The following is a 21,854-nucleotide window of genomic DNA, read 5'->3' as shown; positions in this document are numbered from 1 at the left end:
CTACCCTTATTGACACTTTTTAACAACCAAAGTACTATTTGCCTTTAAGATTGTTTCAATGGATAGTTCTCTCTTTGACTTCTACTGTACCTCTTTTGAGTTAGTGTGATGGAATAAAATGCGGCGTCTCTTTCCCTGGATGGGTAGTGAAGAAGATTAGAGTCTTGGCCAGAAATGTTTCCCTGACATTCTGAGGTACAGCAGTGGAGCAGGCGTGAAGATTACACACCTGAGAGGAGGGGCAGATGGAAGGAGAGGGTGTAATTCAGAAGAACCTTTGGAAAAGCTGATCTCGCCCTTCACCTCGCTAAGGCATGGTCTCTCTTACTTATGCCCGGTCTGGCAGACCTGAGAGCTCCCTGGCCAGTCTACTGTCTCCACCTCCCATTTTGTCAGAAGTGTTAGAATTACAGACCAGAGGCACTTAAATCTGCATCAAACTGTCTGTCCCAGATCTGCTGGCTTAAAGGAAAGTGTCTTTACCTGCTGAACCATCTCACCCACTGCAGCAGAAATAAAATCTTGGAGAAGAAAAGCTAGAGCCCGAGTCCACTGACTTAATGTGGATTCCCACAGTGTCGCAGTGTATCTGGTTTAGAACATAAATGGACAATTTGGAGACGTTAACAGTTAACACTAACACTCCAATGTGTGTCATTCTATTTGAAGATTTATTTTTACTTTATGTGTATGAATGTGTTTGCCTGTGTGTTGTCTTTGTATCACAGCTGCACTTGTGGAAGCCAGAGGACATTGGGTTCCCTAGAACTAGAGTTACAAGCAGATAGGAACCACCATGTGGGTGCTAAAAACTGAACCCTGGTTCTCTGCAAGAGCATCAAATGTTTTTAACTCTGGAGCCATCTCTGTTAACTCATGGGTCTGTCTGGTTTTGTTTGTTTAAAAGTTGATAGTGCTAAGTCAGATGTCTGCTGACCATAAGCTCAGTGGCAATGAGTGGTACTCTAGATGAGTGGTTCTCAACCTCTCTAATGCTGTGACCCCTGAGTACAGTTCCTCGTGTTGTGCTGACCCCCAACCATACAATTATTTCATTGCCACTTCATAACTGTAATTTTGCTACTGTTATGAAAGCCAACATGGACCTCTGGCTAGCATGCACCCAACTCTGGGAACACACACACAGATACACCACATATATCGCACTCTATAAAGAAAGTGATTGGCTGTTAATCGAAGTGTTCCACTAATAACTTTGAAAACAAATAAATTACACGTGTCATCCTTATCTTAAGATGTTTAAGACAAAATGTTTAGAGCGTTGTGTGTGTATATATGCAATATGGTGATTTTGGTAAAAGTTTCTACGTGCCGTGTTCACTTGCCTTCTTAAGACTGTTTATAGTAAAGAGATTTATTTTCTTCCTTATTTTTTTCTGTTATTCTCTATCATTGGAAATTCATTGAAGTTACCTAAAGTTATCTTTATGTATATTAATTCCGAGTGTTAATGATGGTATATAAATCTGAACAATCTGGTATATTATGTAGGCAATATTTAGGTAGCTGTAGTTTTTCACTGGTAATTTCTCTCACCTTAAATTTTGAAGTATTTCCTCTTTTGGGAAGTGAAAGCCACTGAGTCAATTAGAATAGAAGGAATCTTAATGCTTCCTCTTCTCATTCACAAGTTGTGAGCATCTTAAGGACTAAGTACAAGATTATTTATTGTTCTTTCTTCTCCAGTAACATATGTTCTTTGATCTTGACTTAAGTGTATGTTGACAGGAACATTATTTTAATTATCGATGCACAATCCTGATGAGTTATATGTCTATTCTAGACATTCTTCATCTGTATTCAATCAACCATATGACAGAAACTAGGGCAGAGGAACCAAAGTAGCATTTTAAAATTTATGGATCTGTCTCATTTGCATATGACAGTAGTTAAATTAAAGCCAAAGAGAGATGGGCCAAGTCACACTAGAGGAAGAAGTGCAGTCAGTGGAGCCATTGGCCAATCAAACTGGACAGTCAGTGTAGCTGTTTACATTTCACAGCCACAAAATGTGCCTGTTAGGTCTAAGAAGCAAGGTCACTTCCATGGCCAGGTAAAAAGCTTGGAGAAAGAAGTTACGTCCTGGTTTAGAAGAACCATGCCCAGGCTGCCTCGTGTTATCTGTCTGCTGTTGCCTGTCACCCCTCCTCTCTGTAAGGAAAAGTCAGTCAATCTTAGGATGAAGGAGGTAGTGTAAATCCAAACAGTCCTGGGTTAGAGCGGCAGGATCGATAGGCCCAAGAGTGAGACATAGTAAGTATCACATCTTCCAGTCACTGTACTAACCGATGTTATGGCTTTATGATTCGATTTGAGTTAGTTTTAGTTACAATAGTTGCACTACCTCTCTAAGTGACTTGTGTTTCGGTATCCATACTGAAATATATGTGTATGAATTTATCCAATGTGCTTCAAAATCATAGACAAGTGAAAGACATGAAGCCACAGAGGAAACAGACTAGGCATGATGTAATTGTTGTCCAAGGTGGGCCGTGAATGCATGTAAACATTATACTCTGTCTTAATTAATTTGCTACAGCAATGTTTAAATTGTCTTATGAATGAAAGTCCACATAGGCCCCAGATTTCTACTTTCCACCTTGTTATAGAGAACATGAGTTCCTTTTCAGTGTATACATGAAGAGCTACCTTTTTTGAATGATTGGATTTAATGTATAATCTATACAGAAACAGCAATACAGACACACAGGACAGACTTTAACCTTTACAGTAGCGAGATTTCATCCAGTTCTTTTTGTAAAATCCAACTAGGAAGGTTTAGATTTCTTTAAAATTTCTTTGTGTTAAAAGATCAAAGTAAGGAGATTACCTTACCGAAAGTGGAAGATTTCAGTCTTGTTTTTTTATCCTGGGTGAAATTATGAGTTACAAAACTTTTATTGCCATCAGTTCTGAACATGGCTGGTATGTGTGCTCACGGTTTTCTCTCTCTCTCTCTCTCTCTCTCTCTCTCTCTCTCTCTCTCTCCCTCCCTCCCTCCCTCCCTCCCTCACTCCCTCCCCCCCCTCTTCAAAATCATATGTACTTATGAGTGTTCAATTTCAAGTCCTAAAAATTTTGTAGAAGCATATGGATATGGGGATATTACAGTTTCTTATCACAAAGCAATTCGATGCTAATTTTTCTTTTTGGTAATATACATTGTGAATAAGGTATTTAGTCTGTTAGCCCAAGAGAAGTTAAAGGAAACAATATAGACCAATAGAATCTGCTTCTAAGTAAACATCTGGTATGGTCCAGAGATGTTCAGAGAACTTTTTATAATGCCTCTGAAACCACATTTTTCAAAGTGGGTGACTCAATTCCCACAGGCCAAGTGGCTATAGTACAGTAGTCCTGAGCTAAGTATAGGATAGTTTCTGTATGTTTGTCTGCGAAAATCGTGCTAATTTGTCCTTTTTTTTTTCCTTAAACTTTTTTTTTTAATTTTGACTTTTTACACTGTAATACTAAAGTAAGTGAATATAATACCAAAATGGCAGGGCAGCGAATGTCTTTAACTCCCCTTTCTAGAAGAAAGGGTGAGAGACCATCTCATTTTGTCGGCTCTCAATGGGGAATTTTCAAAGCTATTAGAGCTTAGAGACATGAATTTGGAAAGATGAACAAAACCTCTAACAATCACATTTCTCACCCCCAAATATTTGACCAAATCCTTTGTGGTCTCTGCTTTGAAATCCAGATAGAAAGATTCTTCATATTTTACAGTGTTAGATTCCACATGAGCAAGACAAGACGACAGGCTCTGCAGTAGTCAGCTTCCCACTGTTGAATTGAAACTGAGATAAATCAACTTAAGGAATGAGTTTTGGCTTGAGGCTCATGAGGTTTCAGGCTATGCTGGTGGTAAAGTGTGTGATGGAGCCAAGACGTTCACCTCTTGTCATCTAGAAAGTGGAGAGAAAGATAGAAGAGGACCGGGTGCTAGTAATACCTTCACTGCCACACCCAAGTACACCTCACTGCATTCCACTAAGCCTCGAGTAACAACGGTGACACTGCAGACTGATAGCTGAGCCTTTTAGGGCAAGCGTAAGATGTAGCCCATAATGCTTTCAGCCTAGATGGTTACTTCTCGGTACTATTTTATTTTCCACACTCATTCCTTGTTAACCAAGACTTGACAAATCCTCGTGGATTTAAGCAGAAATATTTACCCACAGTTAATATGCACAAGAACTTTCCAAAGTAGACTTCAAATAGGTTGCTTTGATTGCTATTTTATTATTGCTCTCGTTGTTTTTAATTTTGCCAGGATGTTCTTTTCGTGGAATATTTAATTAGCATTGTTGTTTTGAAGAGGGACATAATTCATTTTTCAGTATCTGAGGACTGTAAAGCCTTGTTGATTAGAATTACAAATGAATACTTGTGAAAATTAAGCTAAGCTTCTTTAGAAGTTCAAGCTTTTTTTTTTTGACACTTGCTTTTTGTTAAATTTAATGCCAAGCCTCATAAAATATTTTGTTGACTTATAACCATTTTTGCTCAACTGCTTCTTCAAGATATCCCCATCCTCGATCCACAAACTTGTGAAACATTTTATAAATGTCCAACTGTGAGACTCTGGATATTTTGAGCCAGTCGGTCTCTTTTCTTCATTTTAGGAGTCTGATGGCCAAGGCTGCCCCTTCTGTCGCTGTGAGATAAAAGGAACCGAACCTATCATCGTGGATCCCTTTGACCCCAGAGACGAAGGCTCCAGGTGCTGCAGCATCATCGACCCTTTCAGCATCCCCATGCTCGACTTGGATGATGACGATGATCGAGAGGAGTCTCTGATGATGAACCGGCTGGCGAGTGTTCGCAAGGTAAGCGTGAGTGCAAGAGTGCAGCTTGCATGCTCCGAGGTGACTCCTCAGTTAGGCTCCAGCACTCCATGTGTGTCTGTATGACTGAGAAAGCACTGTTGATTCAAAACCGAGGTTCACATATAAACCGTATTCCCTTTTTTAAAAAATTGTAGTTCTCATTCCCCATCATGGAAATTTCTCTTTGCAGCTGATAAAGACAACTGCAGAAATCCCTATGAAGCAAAATGCAGAGCTCTACAGCCCAGTCCCAGTCCTTACATCCACAAAACACTCCTGTGTCTAGGGCTTAGGGAACTATGTGGGAAGTTGGCAAACAGATTGGAAGAACCAGAGGGCCATGGATTTTCTGTCTTTCTAACGATCTCAGAAGGAGGGAGTCTCACCAACATGATGAGTGGAACAAGGACAACAGTAAATAAAAGTGGTGGGGAAAGCCCAAGAGGCCTCAACCCTACACACAGAACCAGAGACTGTAAGGAATGCAGAGAGTGGGAGAAATAGTCTTCCCCAGAGAAGAGCACACCAATAGTTTGTCAATAATTAACCTTCAGTCCTGAAAACATGCATACACGAAATATACAGACCGAGTAGGTTATATTTAGAAGGGTGTGGGTGTGTGGGTGTGTTTTTGAGAACAATTAGTAAGGAAAGAGGCCATGAACTTGGAACTTTGAACTTGGAAGAGGGCAAGGAGAAGTATTATGGAAAGGTTTGGAGGGAGGAAATAGGAGTTTGTGTGATTATATATTCTCAAAAATAAAAATAATAATTTTAAATACTACACGCAGTATTGATCAGCTCATAAAATATTCGATGAAAGGGAATCATTTGTTTAAACCTTGTGGGAGTCAGATGAGAACATTTGTATAAAATTAAATATCCCAGAATGAGATTCAAATGTGCAGAAAACTTCAAGATAGGAAGTTTAAAATGGTGAGATTGTACTTGATTACCATTTTTGTTGAATATAGAAGTGTCCACTAGATTTATTTTCTTAACAGAAACGACATCCTGGTCCTCTATTTATAAGAAATCACATAAAATTCATCTTTGTGAATGTACTATAATTCGAGGCTTGCTTGTTAACTTAGAACACTGACCTTATGAACCGAGAGTAAACGCTGCTGCCTCCCAGTGCTTACTTCACAGAAGAATCAGCATGACAGTTGAATAATTTAGACATCAGAAATGGTGGATAGGTGGCTAGATCTCACACTGCCCTTTGTATAGACATGCACGTGAAATCCAGATTACATGGAGATGTTTTATGCTATGAAACTCAGAAGTGGGATTGATTGCTGTGGGAGCATCCCTCCTGGCTCCTACAGCCACAGTACCCATCCCTCCAGGAGTCAGATTGGCCTGCAAGCTTTCCCCAAAGCCACTCAGGTGATGGCAGCCACTTCAGGAATGTCACACTGTGTGCCTGTCGCTATATAGTAGGGAAGTGGTAGGTGCAGAGTCCAGAGGAGGCCATTTCTATGGCTAATTCAAGGCTGCATCAAATATTGCTGAGGAAACCTCTCGGAATTTCTCTGTCCCAGAGTTCCATGCTAACCACAGACATTCCGTTTTACATAGAAGTTCTTACATGTGCAGGTAGGTGGACATCACCAGTGTCACTCTGCTTCGATTCAGCCGTGAGCTGGAAGGACGTTGGCTCTTCTCTGTTAGGGGTACAGAGGTTCCATAAGATAACTCATAGGTTGCCGTTTATTTCATCTTTCAGAGATAGCAGTTGTTGACTTTTGTTTGGCTGTTTAATTGTATGGTCTCTTTGGCTCAAGAGAAAGTTGTTACTCCTCAGTTACTAAGAGTAAGGGAAGAAAGAAGGCTCAAAGAGAATGACAGTGTGAGTGTCCAACCAGCCAACATTCAGGAAGGGGTAGTGTACCAGCTGTGTTACAGGATAGAACAGAACTCTCTTAAGCAAACTACTTAGCCCTCCTCCCATTTTCACCATCCTTTCATAAAGCAGCAACAGCAGTTTCCTACATTATTAGTTAAACTGATCAAATGAGATCACGTGTTTAAGAGGCTAACACGTCAGGTCAGTGGGATCAAAAATAGTGCTTATTTTATTGCCTGTATTCATTGAAATTAAGAATGCCCCAGATTTTGACACACTTCCCAGTCTGAGTTGGTACAGATCATTGAGTTCTGTCCATGTAAAAGGAGCTACACTGGCACACAGAGATGATGCTCCCCCATCCAGAAGACGTCAGAATCCCAGCTCACTGTTCTGGCGGTCTGGCTATGTCTCATGTCCTACGTGAGAAGGAAGTTGCATAGTGACAGTGAGAATACAGGAGTGAATGCTGTCACGTTGCCTTTATTGACTGATGGGACTTTTCCCCTTGAAGTAACAATTTGCATATCAAGTGAAATGTGTTGAGGTGATAATGAAGCACTTACATAGTCACTTTGATTCCTATCTCTTGATCTGCTAAGCCTAAAAATATTCCTTCCCGGGCCCTTTCAGAAAGCTTGTTGCTCAGGTATAGCTTTCAGGGTGCACTTAAAGAGAGTTTATTGAATGACTGGGTAATCTCAAATGGCAGGAAAGCATTTGAGAAACACACAACAGCTCAGATGACTTTCTAGCTAGGAAGAAGGCATTTCTGTTTCCCCTGACTAAATTCAGTGTTCCACATGGAGATTGGGTGTGGCTCCAAAACTAATTCTCTCCAGAACTTCGTGTACCTTACTACTTGGAGAAGGAGAAAAACAGCTGTCCTGAATCAGGTTGTGAATAGCTGTGGTTCTAGCCTACTTTACCTCAGTTAAGTTGATGCTGGACCACTTCTCGCAGGAGTCTAATAACACAAGTTGAGAACAGAGTACAAGATGAGGGACAGGCGTTCCCCCTGGGACATTGTGAGGTGTCTGTTTGGAAAATGAGAGATTTTCACGGTAATCCTCTCTGTTGTTTAACCCCAAGAGAACAATGCTCTCTGGCATCCTTAGCTTCTGTCCCTCAAGTCTGTGTGACCCTTACAACAGTTAGACATTTTAGAAACGAAATTACAGTTCTTTAGTTTTAATTTGATGTCATGATTTAATTAAATGGCTCTTATGTCTACTAATATGTCTCTAGTCAGTTAAGCAGATCATGGCTTTTGTAGTATTTCACCAACCTTTGCCACTTCACTTGTAATGCATCCTTAATTTTGGAATGGATGCAAGCGTAAATTCTTTCTGAATAATTGGAAAACTATTTCTGTAAAATCATGTTTCTGTGCTGTGTTTCTATGTTTTGTTATAGCTCTTTTGCAAACTTACTACAAATGATTATGTATTACTAAAACCAGGCCACATCTAATGTTTCTGTCACCAAGGCATACTCAGTAATTATTTAAAGTAAATGAATAAATGCATTTGTGTATTCTTTCTGAGGGTGGTTACCTGATCAAATCTCTCTCTTTTTAAAAAAAAAATTCTCCATCTTGATTTTAAAAAGAAAAGGTTCAATAGGTTTTATTTAGTGATGAGTTAGAAAACAGGTTATAAACAAAGATTCCCAGCTTTGACATAAGACATTCTTCATGAATGTTCTTCCTGTTTTATAAGCATCATTGACTTGTCCTTTATTTTTTAACTTTTAGTCTTGCTTTCCCAAATCAAGAGTGACTGTCCATCTCGGATCAGCAGGAAGATTCAGTGTTTTAATCTTCCACTTCCATTGTGCTCGCTCTCTCTCTCTCTCTCTCTCTCTCTCTCTCTCTCTCTCTCTCTTCTATCTCCTTTCATAAATTGGTTGATGACCATATGGTACGTACAGTTGTTTTTGCCTATCACAAGCTTTTTGCCTTCCTTAAATTAATAATCCTTCCATTATTACATAGAAAACTGAGCCGATTGTATTTTCCTGTTACCATGGAGATTTCCTACTTCTAGTATTTAGAAGTTGCACGTAACTGAGTTGGATGGATGCCCTTATAGATAGAAGGCATTTTATGATTGCACTCAAAAGTGATTTAAGATTTTTCTCAAATCTGTATGGTTATCCAAATTTCTGAGTTGTTGGATTTCTCAAGCAATTGGTTCTCTGTGAGCCCCAGGAATCAGTATAGGTGGTGGGTTAGAAAGTCGGAGCTTTCTCTGTCATCACAGGGAAAATAAGATACCCATAATGCTAGTCAGCTGACTTTTTAATATTGGAAAAAGTATCAGCAAATTCTTCTTTTAATTGTTTTATTTATTTACATTCCAAATATTGTCCCCCTTCTGGGTTCCTCCAAGAATTCTTCACCCAAATCCCCCTCCCCTTTGCCTTTAAGAGGGTGCTACTCTCCCCCACACACCTGAATCCCCCTTCCCTGGGGCATCAAGTCTCTACAGGGTTAGGCACATCCTCTCCCAGTGAGGCCAGACAGGGCAGTCCTCTGCTACATATGTGCTGGGGGCCACAGACATCCATGGTTGATGGCTTAGTCTCTGGGAGCTCCTGAGGGTCCAGGCTAGTTGATACTATTTGTCATCCTATGAGGTTGCTGCCTCCTCCAGCTCCTTCAATCTTTCCCCTAACTCTTCCACAGGGGTCCCCAACCTTAGTCCAATGATTAGCCATAAGTATCTGCATCTGTCTCACTCAGCTGCTGCTGAACCTCTCAGAGGATAGCCATGCTAGGCTCCTGTCTGCAGGTAAAACATAGCATCAGTGATAGTGTCAGGGTTTGGTGCCTACCCATGGGATGGATACCAAGTTGGGCCGGTCATTGGATGGCCTTTCCTTCTTCTCTGCTCAGTTTTTGTCCCTGCATTTCTCTTAGACAGGAACAATTCTGTGTCAAAATTTTTGGACATAGATTGGTGACACCATCCCACTACTGGGGACACTGCCTATCTACTGGAGGTGATCTCTTCAGGTTCCATTTCCCCACTGTTGGGCATCCCCAGCGAGTTCCAGGAACCGGTCACATCCCAGGTCTCTGGGACTTTCTAGAAGTCCTCCCCTCACCCCACACAGCTGCATATTTCCATTCATTCTTCTGACTCTCTGGGCCTCTCTCCTGTCTCCCCCTCCCCAGCAAATTCTTAATAGTTTATTTGTAGAATTAATATTTAATAAATCCCAGTGGCAGATTCACTACCTGTATCAATGGTTTATGTACCCAAATGAAAGACTCACAGCCTTTATATTTGAATATGTCATAATAACTAAGCCACTGCCTAACCTCCATTGGTTAGTCTGCCTTCCACCAATAATCCGGAGTTATTACTCACTAAGCTTTATATTCTATCTCGGCTGCTCTGGACCGAGAGGGATGACCAACTGGGCCACGGTCTGGGCCACATTGTCCCTGCTCCCTCACATGGTGGCCATGCCTCTCTGTCCTACACCCTTCTCCTGCCATTGAGGCTCTCTATCCCAGAGGATTAGTAATGTCATTAATACCACCAAACTTATAACCACTTACATTTTGATAATTAAAACAGTTCAAATCAATTAAATCAATTTAAACAATTAATATCACCTGTTGAGATAGGATTTCTCCAGCTCCATGCCTTTGTTTCCTCCATTTGAGATCAAAGGTCTTAGATGGAATACATTACCCACCAAACTTATAAAGTAACTGAGAAAAGAGTAAGTTACATGTAAAATACAGCAATTGAAAAAAAAAAATACAGCAATTGATGGGCACAACTTGTAAATGAACCTGAATTCGTTCTGATGCATTATGCATTGTATTTTCTAAAAAACAAAACCAAACAAAGCAAAACTGAAACAACAAAAACCCAGCTTTTATTACATTAAGGTCCATCACGTGATGTGTGTTATTATAGGTGACCCAGCTTTTATTACATTAAGGTCCATCACGTGATGTGTGTTATTATAGGTGACCTGGCAAGCATTCTGAGTGTCACTCCAAAGTTATATGAATATATAGCATAGGAAAAAAAGCAGGCATTTGAACTCTTACACTCAGCCTCGCGTCTACCCGGGCTGGCAGAATATCAGCTTCCTGGGGGCCAAGTCTGTCTCTCCCTTTCATTTGCGGGGACACCCGATGTTCATAAGCACATGATAGACCTTGAGCACTGTTTAGTGCACAGTGACCTGCTGACACTGTTCTTAACTGTGCCTCTCTGAGGCACACTGAGTCCCAGTGCCACGTCTCATTCTGGTTTGTGCTTTGTGTCTGTGCGCCTTGCGACCTCATCCTCCCTCTGACATATGCGCTCGTTAAGGAGCAGGTTACATGGGTTAGAACGAGAAAAGACTGCAGAACGGTGCTGAAGCCAAGCACCGGTTGTTCCATTATTTTTTATATAGTGTAAGTTTAAACTCCTTAGAACATTGCTGTCCTTCTGAGAACTAAATATTATTATCTTGATTTGTCCAGGAGTTTTGTTAGATATTACTACTTCTTGTTTTTTAAGGTGAAATTATATTGATTTAGCAAGAAATTGGCTGTATTCTGTAGTATCTCATTACCTACATGATAATCCTGCATGGTTTCTTCAGTACAAGATTGCATCAAAATAATTCATTACTAAGACATGTTCCACATTTTAAACCACACAGAAAATGCAAAGCTGTCAAGATGTCAGGCTAAATACTCTTCTTAAGTGTTGAGTAATTTAGATAAGCTTATGGTATAGTTATTTTCTGTATTGGAGGTAAATTTTTAAAATTAGAAATTCTTTACATTAGGGAGGAGAACTGCAGTCTCCAAGTAGCAGTTGTTTGTTCTTTGTTCTGCCTGATGTGAGGAGAAATAGAGGTTTCCTGTGACAGCATGTGCCCACTGGCTGAAATTTGTTCCTTTAATTCCCAGAGTGTTCTCGCTCCTCAGCCCTCTCTGTGGAACTATTTCTGAATCATGTGTCACCCTTCCCTGCCTTCTCAAAATTGCTTATGCAGCTGAGTGAGCCAAAGGGCACATGAAGCCACGAAACTCAACAACACAACTTATTTCTAGAAAGTCACATTTTGCAACAGGATTTAAGGATGTGTTGCGGGAAGAGAGAGGGGATGCAAATTTAAATTAAAATCATACATATGCTCACATCAGGTTGTAAAATTCACAGAAGTGTTTAAGGTAAAATGTAAAACTTCAAAGAAATTTAAAGATTAAAGCGGCTAGTCACAGGCCAGGAACTGGTGACCCTCCTACCAGAGGCCCTGCAAGGCTAGTCAGTGTCACATTGAGTGCTTAGCAGAGTTTATTACTTTAATAGAGATGTGCCCCTGGGGTTAGAGCCACATGTGACACGCTCTGTATTACTGCAGAGTAGCCCTTCTGGCAACTTTGTTGTTTACTTCCCTGCCAGACTGTAGTGTACAGTCACGCAGTCCCACAACTGTGTCTCCATGTGTGCGTTTACAGCCAACTCATCCTTTTTACTGTCTCTAATCTGTGGCATCTAAAAAGCTCCACAAGCCACAGTGGAACATGAATACTGTCAGTTTGAATAAGGACGGTCCCTATAAGTATGTATGCGTACATGCTCAGTCCTCCGTTAGTGGGACAGTTTGGGAAGTATTAACAAGTGTGATCTTCCTCGGTTCAGACAGAAGGTGTGTCACTGGGGGTGAGCTTTGAGGATTCAAAAGCCTGCATCATCACCATTGTCTGTCTATCTCCCCCTCATCTGCCTGCCTACTGCCTACCGCCTGTCTGTCTGTCTGCCCACCTGTCTGCCTGCCTGCTTGACATGATAGTCATGGACTCTAACCCTCTGCAATCATGAATCCCAAATTAAATCCCTTCTTATGTAAGCTCGTGGCATTTTAAGATAGCAGTAGAACGGTATCTCAGAAGCCAGCTCACCTCTCCACACTGAACTATCTCTTAGTGAGGCAGCAGGATGCACCCTCTTCTCCTAGAGAAGTTCAAGAAATGCTTACCAGACATTTCATTTTGAGTTTGTTCCCAGTGTCTCAATTTGAGTTTCTTTCAAATGCTTCCAGGCTGAGGCTCCTGGGAGCTTGACTGTGGAGAAAGAGACTGTATTGGTTTTACACTGTGCTTCATAGAACCTTTTGCTTATTGCTTTAATGGGACAGTGCTAGAGATAGCCCAAAATAGAGAACATTAACTGTCTGTGTCTAACTATAAACCATGTGGGAATGTTAGAGTGTGAACTAAACATTGTTATTGTGCACAACTTCTGAATGATACTATTACAAGCTACTTTAAATACTTTTCATTTCGTTATGCTCACAAATTAATACAATAAATGAAGACCAAGATAATAGTTGGAAGCAAAGAGAATATACTTAAAATATTTTATTCTATTTTATGTGGTTAAAAAATTACCTCTATTCATTAATCCTCAGGCATTTAGAGAAAAATATTGACTCTCTGACTCGTTCTCAATGTGCTTATTATAATACAAGCATCTCCCTTGTTCAAATATGAAATTCATTAAGTAGAGATCTTGCTAGAAGTATCATAAGGCGACTTTGATTATCTCTGTATTGTTAGAACTCTCATTAGTTATTGGGAGCTTTTCTCCTGCCCCATTTTTATAATAACCTGCCTAGACTTGAAGCTCCTTAGCAGATGCCTTGCCATTTCCATAATAATGGATCTTATTAAAGGTTCTTCTAAAGTCATTCTTTAAAGGTGTGGATGAAATGAAAGTGACTCCAGAGGATGAGGCCCCTGATTATTAGCATTGCCGAGCAAGAGCAGTGTAGCTTAAATGCTTTGCTTCTTCGACTTGTTGCGTGAAGGTTTTCTGTTAAAGTCACAGATGTGGATCCTACAGTTTGTATGATGGTCACTAGCATTGTATGTTAAGTAATAAAACACATTGCGAATTTTGTCAGGGAAATAAAGAGTAGCTAAAGCAGTGAATAGGGGGAGATTGGTAGGTGTACACTCATGAAACGCTCCATGTGCCCTGACATTTCTAGGGTCCCTAAGCCCCAGCTGCAAGATGTGAATTTGGGAGCTGCGGTTAGTCACATGCAGATGAGGTAATCCTGGACACAGAAATCGAGGCTTGTAGAATCTCCTAAACAAAAAGGATGGGTTATCCCAAAGTTCTGAGAGTGCTAAAGGTGACACAGACCTGGAATCCAGATAAACAAATGGTCTGTTACTCATTTCCCTTAACTCAAAAGAATGGCCCATTCTCCCCAGTGTGAGTGGTTTAGATATTGATTCATAAATTCTGTGTATTAATGCCACACATAATAGTTACTTTCTCAGTAAGTTCTTCTGTCACTTCTTCTGTGTTGGAAAAGCTGTAGGATCTTTTCTTTAAAAGTCTAATGTTCAAGCTACTTTGTAATAGCAAGCGGTGAGCTCAGTACAAGTCCTCACAGCAGGGGAATGGTTACTATTCGCCAGTGTATCTATCGAAAGCATCTTCAGAACCATGTTCTGAGATGGTATTTAATAGTGGTTAAATGCTCTTGGTATAGTGCTAACCAGTATAGAGCAGACACAAAACTGCATTTTTGGTAAGTAACAAGCATTGATCACAGTTTATAGGAATTAATTCAATGCTTATGTAGTAAAAGTATATTGTTTATATTAGAGAGCTAACAAGTAAAATAAATTGAAAAGCTGTGTGGAAATTGGCACCATGTCCAGGAAAACATCAATTACAAAGAGCTTGCCAATGTGCATACTTCTAAACTTTGCACATAGAGCGCACAGCTTCTGCCTTTTACAATCTGCCTTAGCTCATGGGACCTTCTATGCATGTCACCACAGACATCCCTGAGTAATGTTGCACATTCTTATCCGTCGGTAGACGCAGTGACTCCATATCTTGGCTGCCGTGAATAACGCTGCTGTATGTAAGAGGAACACAGGACAACTCTTGCACGTAATGGTGTCATATTTTCGGATGCTTACCGAGTGGTCCCTCAGTTGATTTTGTAAAGTGCTTTGCAAGGGGAATGTAATTCTCCAGCTCCTAAGTATAGCTTGAACAGTGACTCCCAGAGAGGATGAAGACCGTGAGGCAGCATAGAATCTTAATTGTTGGAATACTTGTACAAACCTTCTGAGATTCACATAGCCGCTTTTAACAAAAACCATTTAGCTCGAGGATTTCTTTTCCATATGGAAAATATACTTGGTTAAAATGTGTGTTTTGCATGTCTCCTTATTTTAAGGCTGAATTCATTTCCTAGTATTCCATGAGCAGCATGGGATGCACAGTGTATAGAATAAAACTTGTATTTACAAATAGTTTTTTTAGGTACCTCAGCAGGATGTGTACTGCTGCAGGGAGTGTTTCTGGTCTCCTCAGAGGCTAGACCCATTCTGGGAAGAAAGCCTACTTTGGGTTCTGTGGCGTTCTAACGTGCTTTTCTCTAAAGCACTTCCTACAAAGTGTGAGGGAAAACTTTCCAGATTTGTTACTCAGCCTCCCGTCACTGTCCTCCTCAGAAAGGCAGGATGTTCTCCCCTTCACAAACAGATGCCCAATATCCTCTCTGCTTTTCTCCTAGTGCACAGACAGGCAGAACTCGCCAGTCACATCGCCAGGATCCTCACCCCTTGCCCAGAGAAGAAAGCCTCAGCCAGACCCTCTCCAGATCCCCCACCTCAGCCTGCCACCAGTGCCTCCCCGCCTGGACCTCATTCAGAAAGGCATCGTGCGCTCTCCCTGTGGCAGCCCCACGGGCTCCCCGAAGGTGAGTCAGTGCCCTCAGGAATACAGAAGGCAGTTATCGGGTCCTTCGGGTGCCTATTTCTTAGGTGTGTAACTGTTTATAACAACCGCAGTAAGTTTCTCTTGTTTTATTTATACCAAGCCTGCTGTCATGTTCCTTGCTTTCTTGCTATAAAATTACTATGAAAGTTATATAATTGCTGAGAGCCTGTCTGTAGACCCCAGATTTGCTTAAGTAAATAGCAGAGTAAGATATAATATCTATAAAATGCATTTAAAAGGTCATCATATGCATTACAATAATTTGCATGCTGTTATCAAATGGCATTTTACACGTGCTTTCATAATGTCATAACAAGAAAAATGCAAGGGGAGTGTATTTGCATAAGGGCTTGAGGTGTGATACATTATCACCCATGCTTCAGGTGACTCAGAAGACAGATCGTACAGACTTCCCTTAAACCCAGGAAATTAATTACAACAAATTATAATGTTTGCAAAGTAACTATTTTACTATTTAATATCAGAAGCATAATTTTAACTCAAGCCTGCAGTTCATTGTAGTTTTATGCAGGGTTCTTTTAAATTTTAATAATAAAGAGCATATATTTTATTAAATGTAAATTTATAAAAACTTAAATATAATTTACTAATGGGCTTACAGTCTACGATAGCCAAAGAGTGCAATGCATTTAGTGCTGTTTTCTTCTGTTATGCCGTCCTGAACTTGGCTTCAATCCTGTGACTCCTGGCTAGGGTAGAACTTTGAATCATGTAGACATGCAACAAATTCTTTCTTGTTCCTTGACATTTCCTAATGTAAAAAGCATAAACTTTTAAATAGGCTTTTAAATAAACACTAAAAGCTCCTAAGGGGCATGCAGCGTCCCCTTGGGAGGACTCAGTTCCTCCATGCTGCCCTCTGGCAGTTAGACTGGCGCTCCTTCTTAGCTTCTAAGGACCCACAAAGTCAGGTGAGTCTGTCAGCAGCTGCTCTGCCATTTAGATCCTCACTGACCTGGTGACACTGTTAAAAGTGCCCAAGCAAATGACCCGTGTGGCTTCCACTGTACTACAAAGAGGAAAACAAAAAAGAATTTTAAAATAGTTTCAAATATTTTTTCTTTTCAGTGGCGAAGAAGCAATGAAACGGTGCTATTGAATTTTTCTGTGTCTCTTGATTCACAGGAATTGACAGTTTATTATTGCCATACTAGTATAATGGTAGTTGAAGCATATAATTTTAACCTTCTACTTCTTTCCTGTATGGTTTCTAGAACTCTTACATGTATATCATCATTTGTTCAAAATTCTTAGTGTGGCACACTGATGTAAGTTTTTCATTAATTTTCAAATTTTCATTAGTAATAAAAGAAATGTAAAAAAAAGTCATGTAGAAGCTTATTAGAAATGTAATAATAGCATATTGTGGTTAAGAAGAAAATCCAGTGTTCTGAGTCTGAGAGTCTTTTCAGTGTATGGTACAAACGTCGTGCTTTCTTGGTTTTGTGTTTTGTCTTCCGTACCTCCCCAGTCTTCTCCATGCATGGTTAGAAAACAAGACAAACCACTCCCAGCACCCCCTCCTCCCTTGCGAGATCCTCCGCCTCCACCAGAGCGGCCTCCGCCAATCCCGCCTGACAGTAGACTGAGCAGACACTTCCACCACGGAGAGGGTGTGCCTTCCAGGGACCAGCCAATGCCTCTTGAAGCCTGGTGCCCTCGGGATGCCTTCGGGACTAATCAGGTGATGGGATGTCGCATCCTAGGGGATGGCTCTCCAAAGCCTGGCGTCACAGCAAACTCCAACTTAAATGGACGTCACAGTCGAATGGGCTCTGACCAGGTTCTTATGAGGAAACACAGACGCCACGATTTGCCTTCAGAAGGCGCCAAGGTGAGAAAATGGGCAATAGGAGCTGGAGAAGCAGCTTGCCGAGCTTTCCGACAACGAGAGGCTTCATGAGCTTTCCAAGGGGAGGCTTTGTGTCCAGTGTGAACACCAGACAGCGTTTAGGTCAGTTGTTTTACCTGGATGACACCGTACTTCCTTGGTGCTCTTTAATTAACTCCAGGTTCTGGACAGTGAGAAGCTCATTTAAAGTTGCACGTGAGGGATGGTAGGAAAAGACTGTCCGTGTATAGTAGTGAGATGCAGATGCAGAACGGCTCGTCAGAGATCGGTCTGCTTCCTCACTGTTCTGCTGAGAGCCTCTCGGTCTCCTTGCTCAGTTAAGACTGGGAATGTTGAGTCACTGCACATATAGGCTAGTCTTGGCATGGGCTTTTCTTTAGGAGGACATACTATACTTGATCCAGCCCAAGTCCCAAACCTCTCACCTTCTTAGAAAGCGTGACCCACTTCACTCCTGTCCACCAAGCCAGCTGTTCTTATAAAGCAAAGCAATTCCCACACTTCTAGGTCGTCATTTAAACACTAACTCCCTGTCACCTACACTTAGGAAAGGATCTAAGTGTACAGGCACCTGAAGGGGTGGCACCAGCAGACAAGAACACTGGGTCGTCTCCCCAGAAAGTGTCCCAAAGTCATTTCTGGTGCTTTACTCCATGCTGATCTTAGCTGTAAGATCAGATCTGTGTTATCTCCCTCTTTAGCTCATACTCAGTTGGCCCCAGCTTTTTGTTGCTTTCATTAAGGGGTATAATCTAGGCCTTCAAAACTGTGGATTGGATTTAATGCGTCATCTGACATTTAGGAAAGAGCATATTGACACACAGGTGTAATCCCAACAGGGGAATGAGAGTTTAAGGTTACTCTCGGACACTCAAGGCCAACAGGGCAACATGACACCCTGTTTCCCAGGAAGAGGGGTGGGGGAGATACAAAGAAACTATGCAATGCCATGTACCCCCCGCCCCGTGTGTGTGTGTGTGTGTGTGTGTGTGTGTGTGTGTGTGTGTGTACGTGCGTGCGCACGTATACAAGCATCTTGATGACGAAACGTTACATCCTGACATCATTCCTGTGGTGGTCTATCAGCCGTTCTGTGGTGAAGATCCAGCTGTCAGGGGCAGCATATTAAAGCCAAGAACATTAATTGTAAACCACAACTGCCAGCGACCTGCATGCCATAGGCACTGTTTACAATTCTTACAATTATGAAAATTCCTGAAGATTTCTTCAAGGTTAATTAAACACAGTGTAAGGGTAGGGAGAAAGCACATAGAAAAGGCAGTTTGGTAATATCTTCTAGAAGTTGAAAGTCCGTCCCCAGAGGACTTTTCCACAGCCTGGAGTCCTGGCTGGAGAGAATTTCTGGGATTTGGGTTTTATTTGTGTTTCTCCTTTAGCCTCTGTTCGTTCATTTGTTCATGGTGATGCTTGTCTTGGGAAGACCTTGAAACAAGCTCTCATGTGAATAGATACTTCTCCTCAGGGCAGGTTGCAAACTATTTCTGAATGACTTCAGAAATAGGTAGTGTAGTTGACACCATGGCCAGTTCTTTGAAGACCCCTCTTTCAGGGTTCTTTCAGATGTTACCTCCCGGTAAGTCCGTGGAAATACAAAGCTAGCCTTCCAGAACACAGCTGTTATCTTTTTAAGATGTTACAGTCTGAAAAGTAGGGTGAGGATTTCCTATGGATGTAGATTTATATTTTGTGATGTTATCACTAGCTCTCATATACTAATAGAGGGTTCAGTTGTGGTTACCGACTACAAATGTCACCTCTCACTGAGAGGTGGATTTTCATTCTATTTCTAGGTAACCTCTTAGAGATTACCTGATCTTGGGTTCACACGCTCTCGATCCCTCTCCCTCTCCCTCTCCCTCTCCCTCCCCCTCTTCCCTCCCCCTCCCCCTCCCCCTTCCTCTCTCCCTCTCTATCTCCCTCCCCCTCCCCCTTCCTCTCTCCCTCTCTGTCCCCCTCCCCCTTTCCCTCCCTCTCCCTCTTCTTCTCCCTCCCCCTCCTCCTCCCTCTCCCCTTCCTTCTCTCCCTCCCCCTCCCTCTCCCACTTCTCTCTGTTTATCTCTCTCCCTCCTTCCTTCCCTCCCTCCCCCTCCATCCATTCCTCCCTAATTCTCAGCGTCCCTCTTTCCCTGTCACCTGCCACTTACTCCTTGTGTCACCAAGAAATAAAAAATAAAACTTTTCCTTAATTTCTTATTTTTGTCTCATGATTGAATTCTTCTTTTGAGGGGTAGTGTTAAGAAAAATGACTCTTTAATGTCTAAGCTCCATTGTATGTATTAATGTGGCTATGCCTGTATCCTCAAAGATTATTTCATGTTGCAAAACTGTAGTTTGAACCAACTCTGCAGTAAATATTTTAAAATATGATGCAAACTTGAAGTTGTTACTAATGGGCATTAACACTGTTCCCATCTGTCTTTACTATTGAGAGTCTGAGGACCCAGCTGGTTCTTAGTGATAAACACTGTCCTTAACTTGTCATCTGTGTGACAGTGACATTGCAGATGACCTTATGTAGAATAATCTTTTGAAGGAATCACTAGATAAGGGTGCCGTATGATCCTCTGATTGTGATTATGACTTTGGCACTTTGGGTAAGGAAGCACGTGTTCATACATATGACATTAAACTTATCTGTAAGTTCCACGATTTGCAAGAGCTGGCTTTCAACCGAGAGCCTTGGTGCACATGGGTATACAATGACATACTGAGGAACACCTGAAGACGTACTCTTTAGATTGTGGGGCAGTTAGAGTCACAAGATAGGAATTTTATTTGTGTTTCTCATTTCATAAAAAAAATCTAGGCACCCACATGGTGAGCATATATATACTAAGCTGAGCACTTACACACATGAAATAAAAGCAAACAGATAAAACACGTTTTTAAAACAAAAATCCTTCTCATTATATAGAATTTTTCATAAAGTATTGTTTTGATCTTAGACAATATAGTCTAAGTCACAGGAAAAGATTCCAAACATATGTGTTAAGACTATGTGATGCCTAGAGGTACACAGAAAATCAATCTAGAATAGCTGGGTTTACAGCAAATTATACAGCCCTGATTGGATGACTTCCACATGGCTGACCCTTCAGGAACGGGGCTCATTCCTTCATGCTCACTCAGCTGTGTAAGGAGTTGGATGTCCAACTCTACGGGATGCAGAATGTTGTGAATGGAACAGTCAAAGCACGGACAGTCCAGAGCCAACGAGACAGCTCTCTGATGGGTGAGAAACACCCAGAAAATATGTAGTTCCCTGGAAAAGAAGTGAAATTCTAAAAGGGAAGACAGAAACGGAATAAAGTATTCTTCCAGCTGGTCTCTGGCTGGAGGCTTACAGAGATGACAGACAACTCCCATGGGAATCACAGGACAGAATGTCATGGAGGTAGGAGGCATGCACAGTGATCGGAAGCCAATTTGGAAGGACGTGTGAGGCATATACAAAGTAAAGGCCTCAAACTGGGTGGTGCAGTTGGAAACCAGTCTGGTATGCAGTTTTCTCAGTTCTTTATGTAGGAAAGAGCTTTCAACGTAGAGATAGCACCAGACTAGCATCATCAGTGATGCAGATTTTTAAAATGTAGTATTTCTGGTGGAATTCTAGTGACAGCCATGGAGAAAGGAGGCTGAGCCCAGAGGCCAGCCAGACCCTTCCATGAGTGAGAGGTGTTCGCTGAGGACCTCTTCTGTCTAAACATCTGGCAGCCTGTTGTTTCCACCATTCAGATTCCTGAGACACATCGAATATTTATTTTCAGCTAGATGATTGTGGTCTCATCTGTACTCTCTCGGTTAGTGACAGCCAATGGTCGGTCTGATGAAATGGGTGGGGCTTGAACGTGGAATTCAGAATCACATTTTAGATTTCACCCTCCCAACAACTGCTTTTGGAAAACAGTCACATGGGCTTCATAGAAATGAGCACTGTGCTGTTTGCATGCTTGCGTAATTTCCGCCTCCTATTAGGAAGAACTATACAAAATTTCATTTGTGGTATTAAGAATATGCTTAACTCTCAGGACACGGTTTAGAACCCATTACAAGATGATCAGATAGTAAGCAAGTGATTTGTATTTGCTAAACATATTTGTTTTTTAATACTAGGTTTCTTCCAGTTACAGCAAAGACATTTCCCTGGTCATTGCCTCCATTACTGAGGTCACCTGCTCTGTTGCCTTTCAACATTCATTGAAGTTGTACTGCACATGACACATGTAAGGGGATTTACTATAAAAATGAGTGAGAAATAAAAGCCTGTAGTCTGAAACAGACAGGCACAATGTAGCATTAATTCTGCACAAACTAGTACTACACTTGCAGATATCAAATAAATTGTTCATTTAAAAAAAAAAACCTAACTTTTCAGAGACAGGAGAAATCTTTAAGCTACTGTCCATCAACAATTCATGAAGCCATTAGGTAAAATGCTAGTCACGTTTTGAAACACTAATTTGTTTGATGAAATT

General features: G+C 41.2%; 1 protein-coding gene across 15 annotated transcripts in view; it reads left to right on the top strand.

The window, feature by feature from the left end:
* Cblb (Cbl proto-oncogene B) overlaps positions 1-21,854 on the top strand; it is a 167,065-nt gene that overhangs the window by 111,106 nt on the left and 34,105 nt on the right. For 11 of the 15 annotated variants that reach the window (XR_015632574.1, XR_015632573.1, NM_133601.2 and 8 more), the window contains exons 10-12: positions 4,650-4,853; positions 15,280-15,465; positions 16,978-17,340. Coding sequence is in view for 13 of the 15 variants with exons in the window: in NM_133601.2 (NP_598285.2) it covers positions 4,650-4,853; positions 15,280-15,465; positions 16,978-17,340 (753 nt within the window). In the remaining 2 variants the exon portion in view is untranslated. The remainder of the gene's footprint in view (positions 1-4,649; positions 4,854-15,279; positions 15,466-16,977; positions 17,341-21,854) is intronic. The other 4 variants (NM_001437715.1, XM_087575381.1, XM_087575384.1 and 1 more) reach the window with 1 other exon arrangement.

The sequence above is a fragment of the Rattus norvegicus genome, chromosome 11, assembly GCF_021556685.1.
Source record: "Rattus norvegicus strain SHRSP/BbbUtx chromosome 11, alternate assembly SHRSP_T2T, whole genome shotgun sequence".
In the NCBI taxonomy this organism is placed as follows: Eukaryota; Metazoa; Chordata; class Mammalia; order Rodentia; family Muridae; genus Rattus; species Rattus norvegicus.
This window is presented reverse-complemented; position numbering and strand designations above follow the sequence as displayed.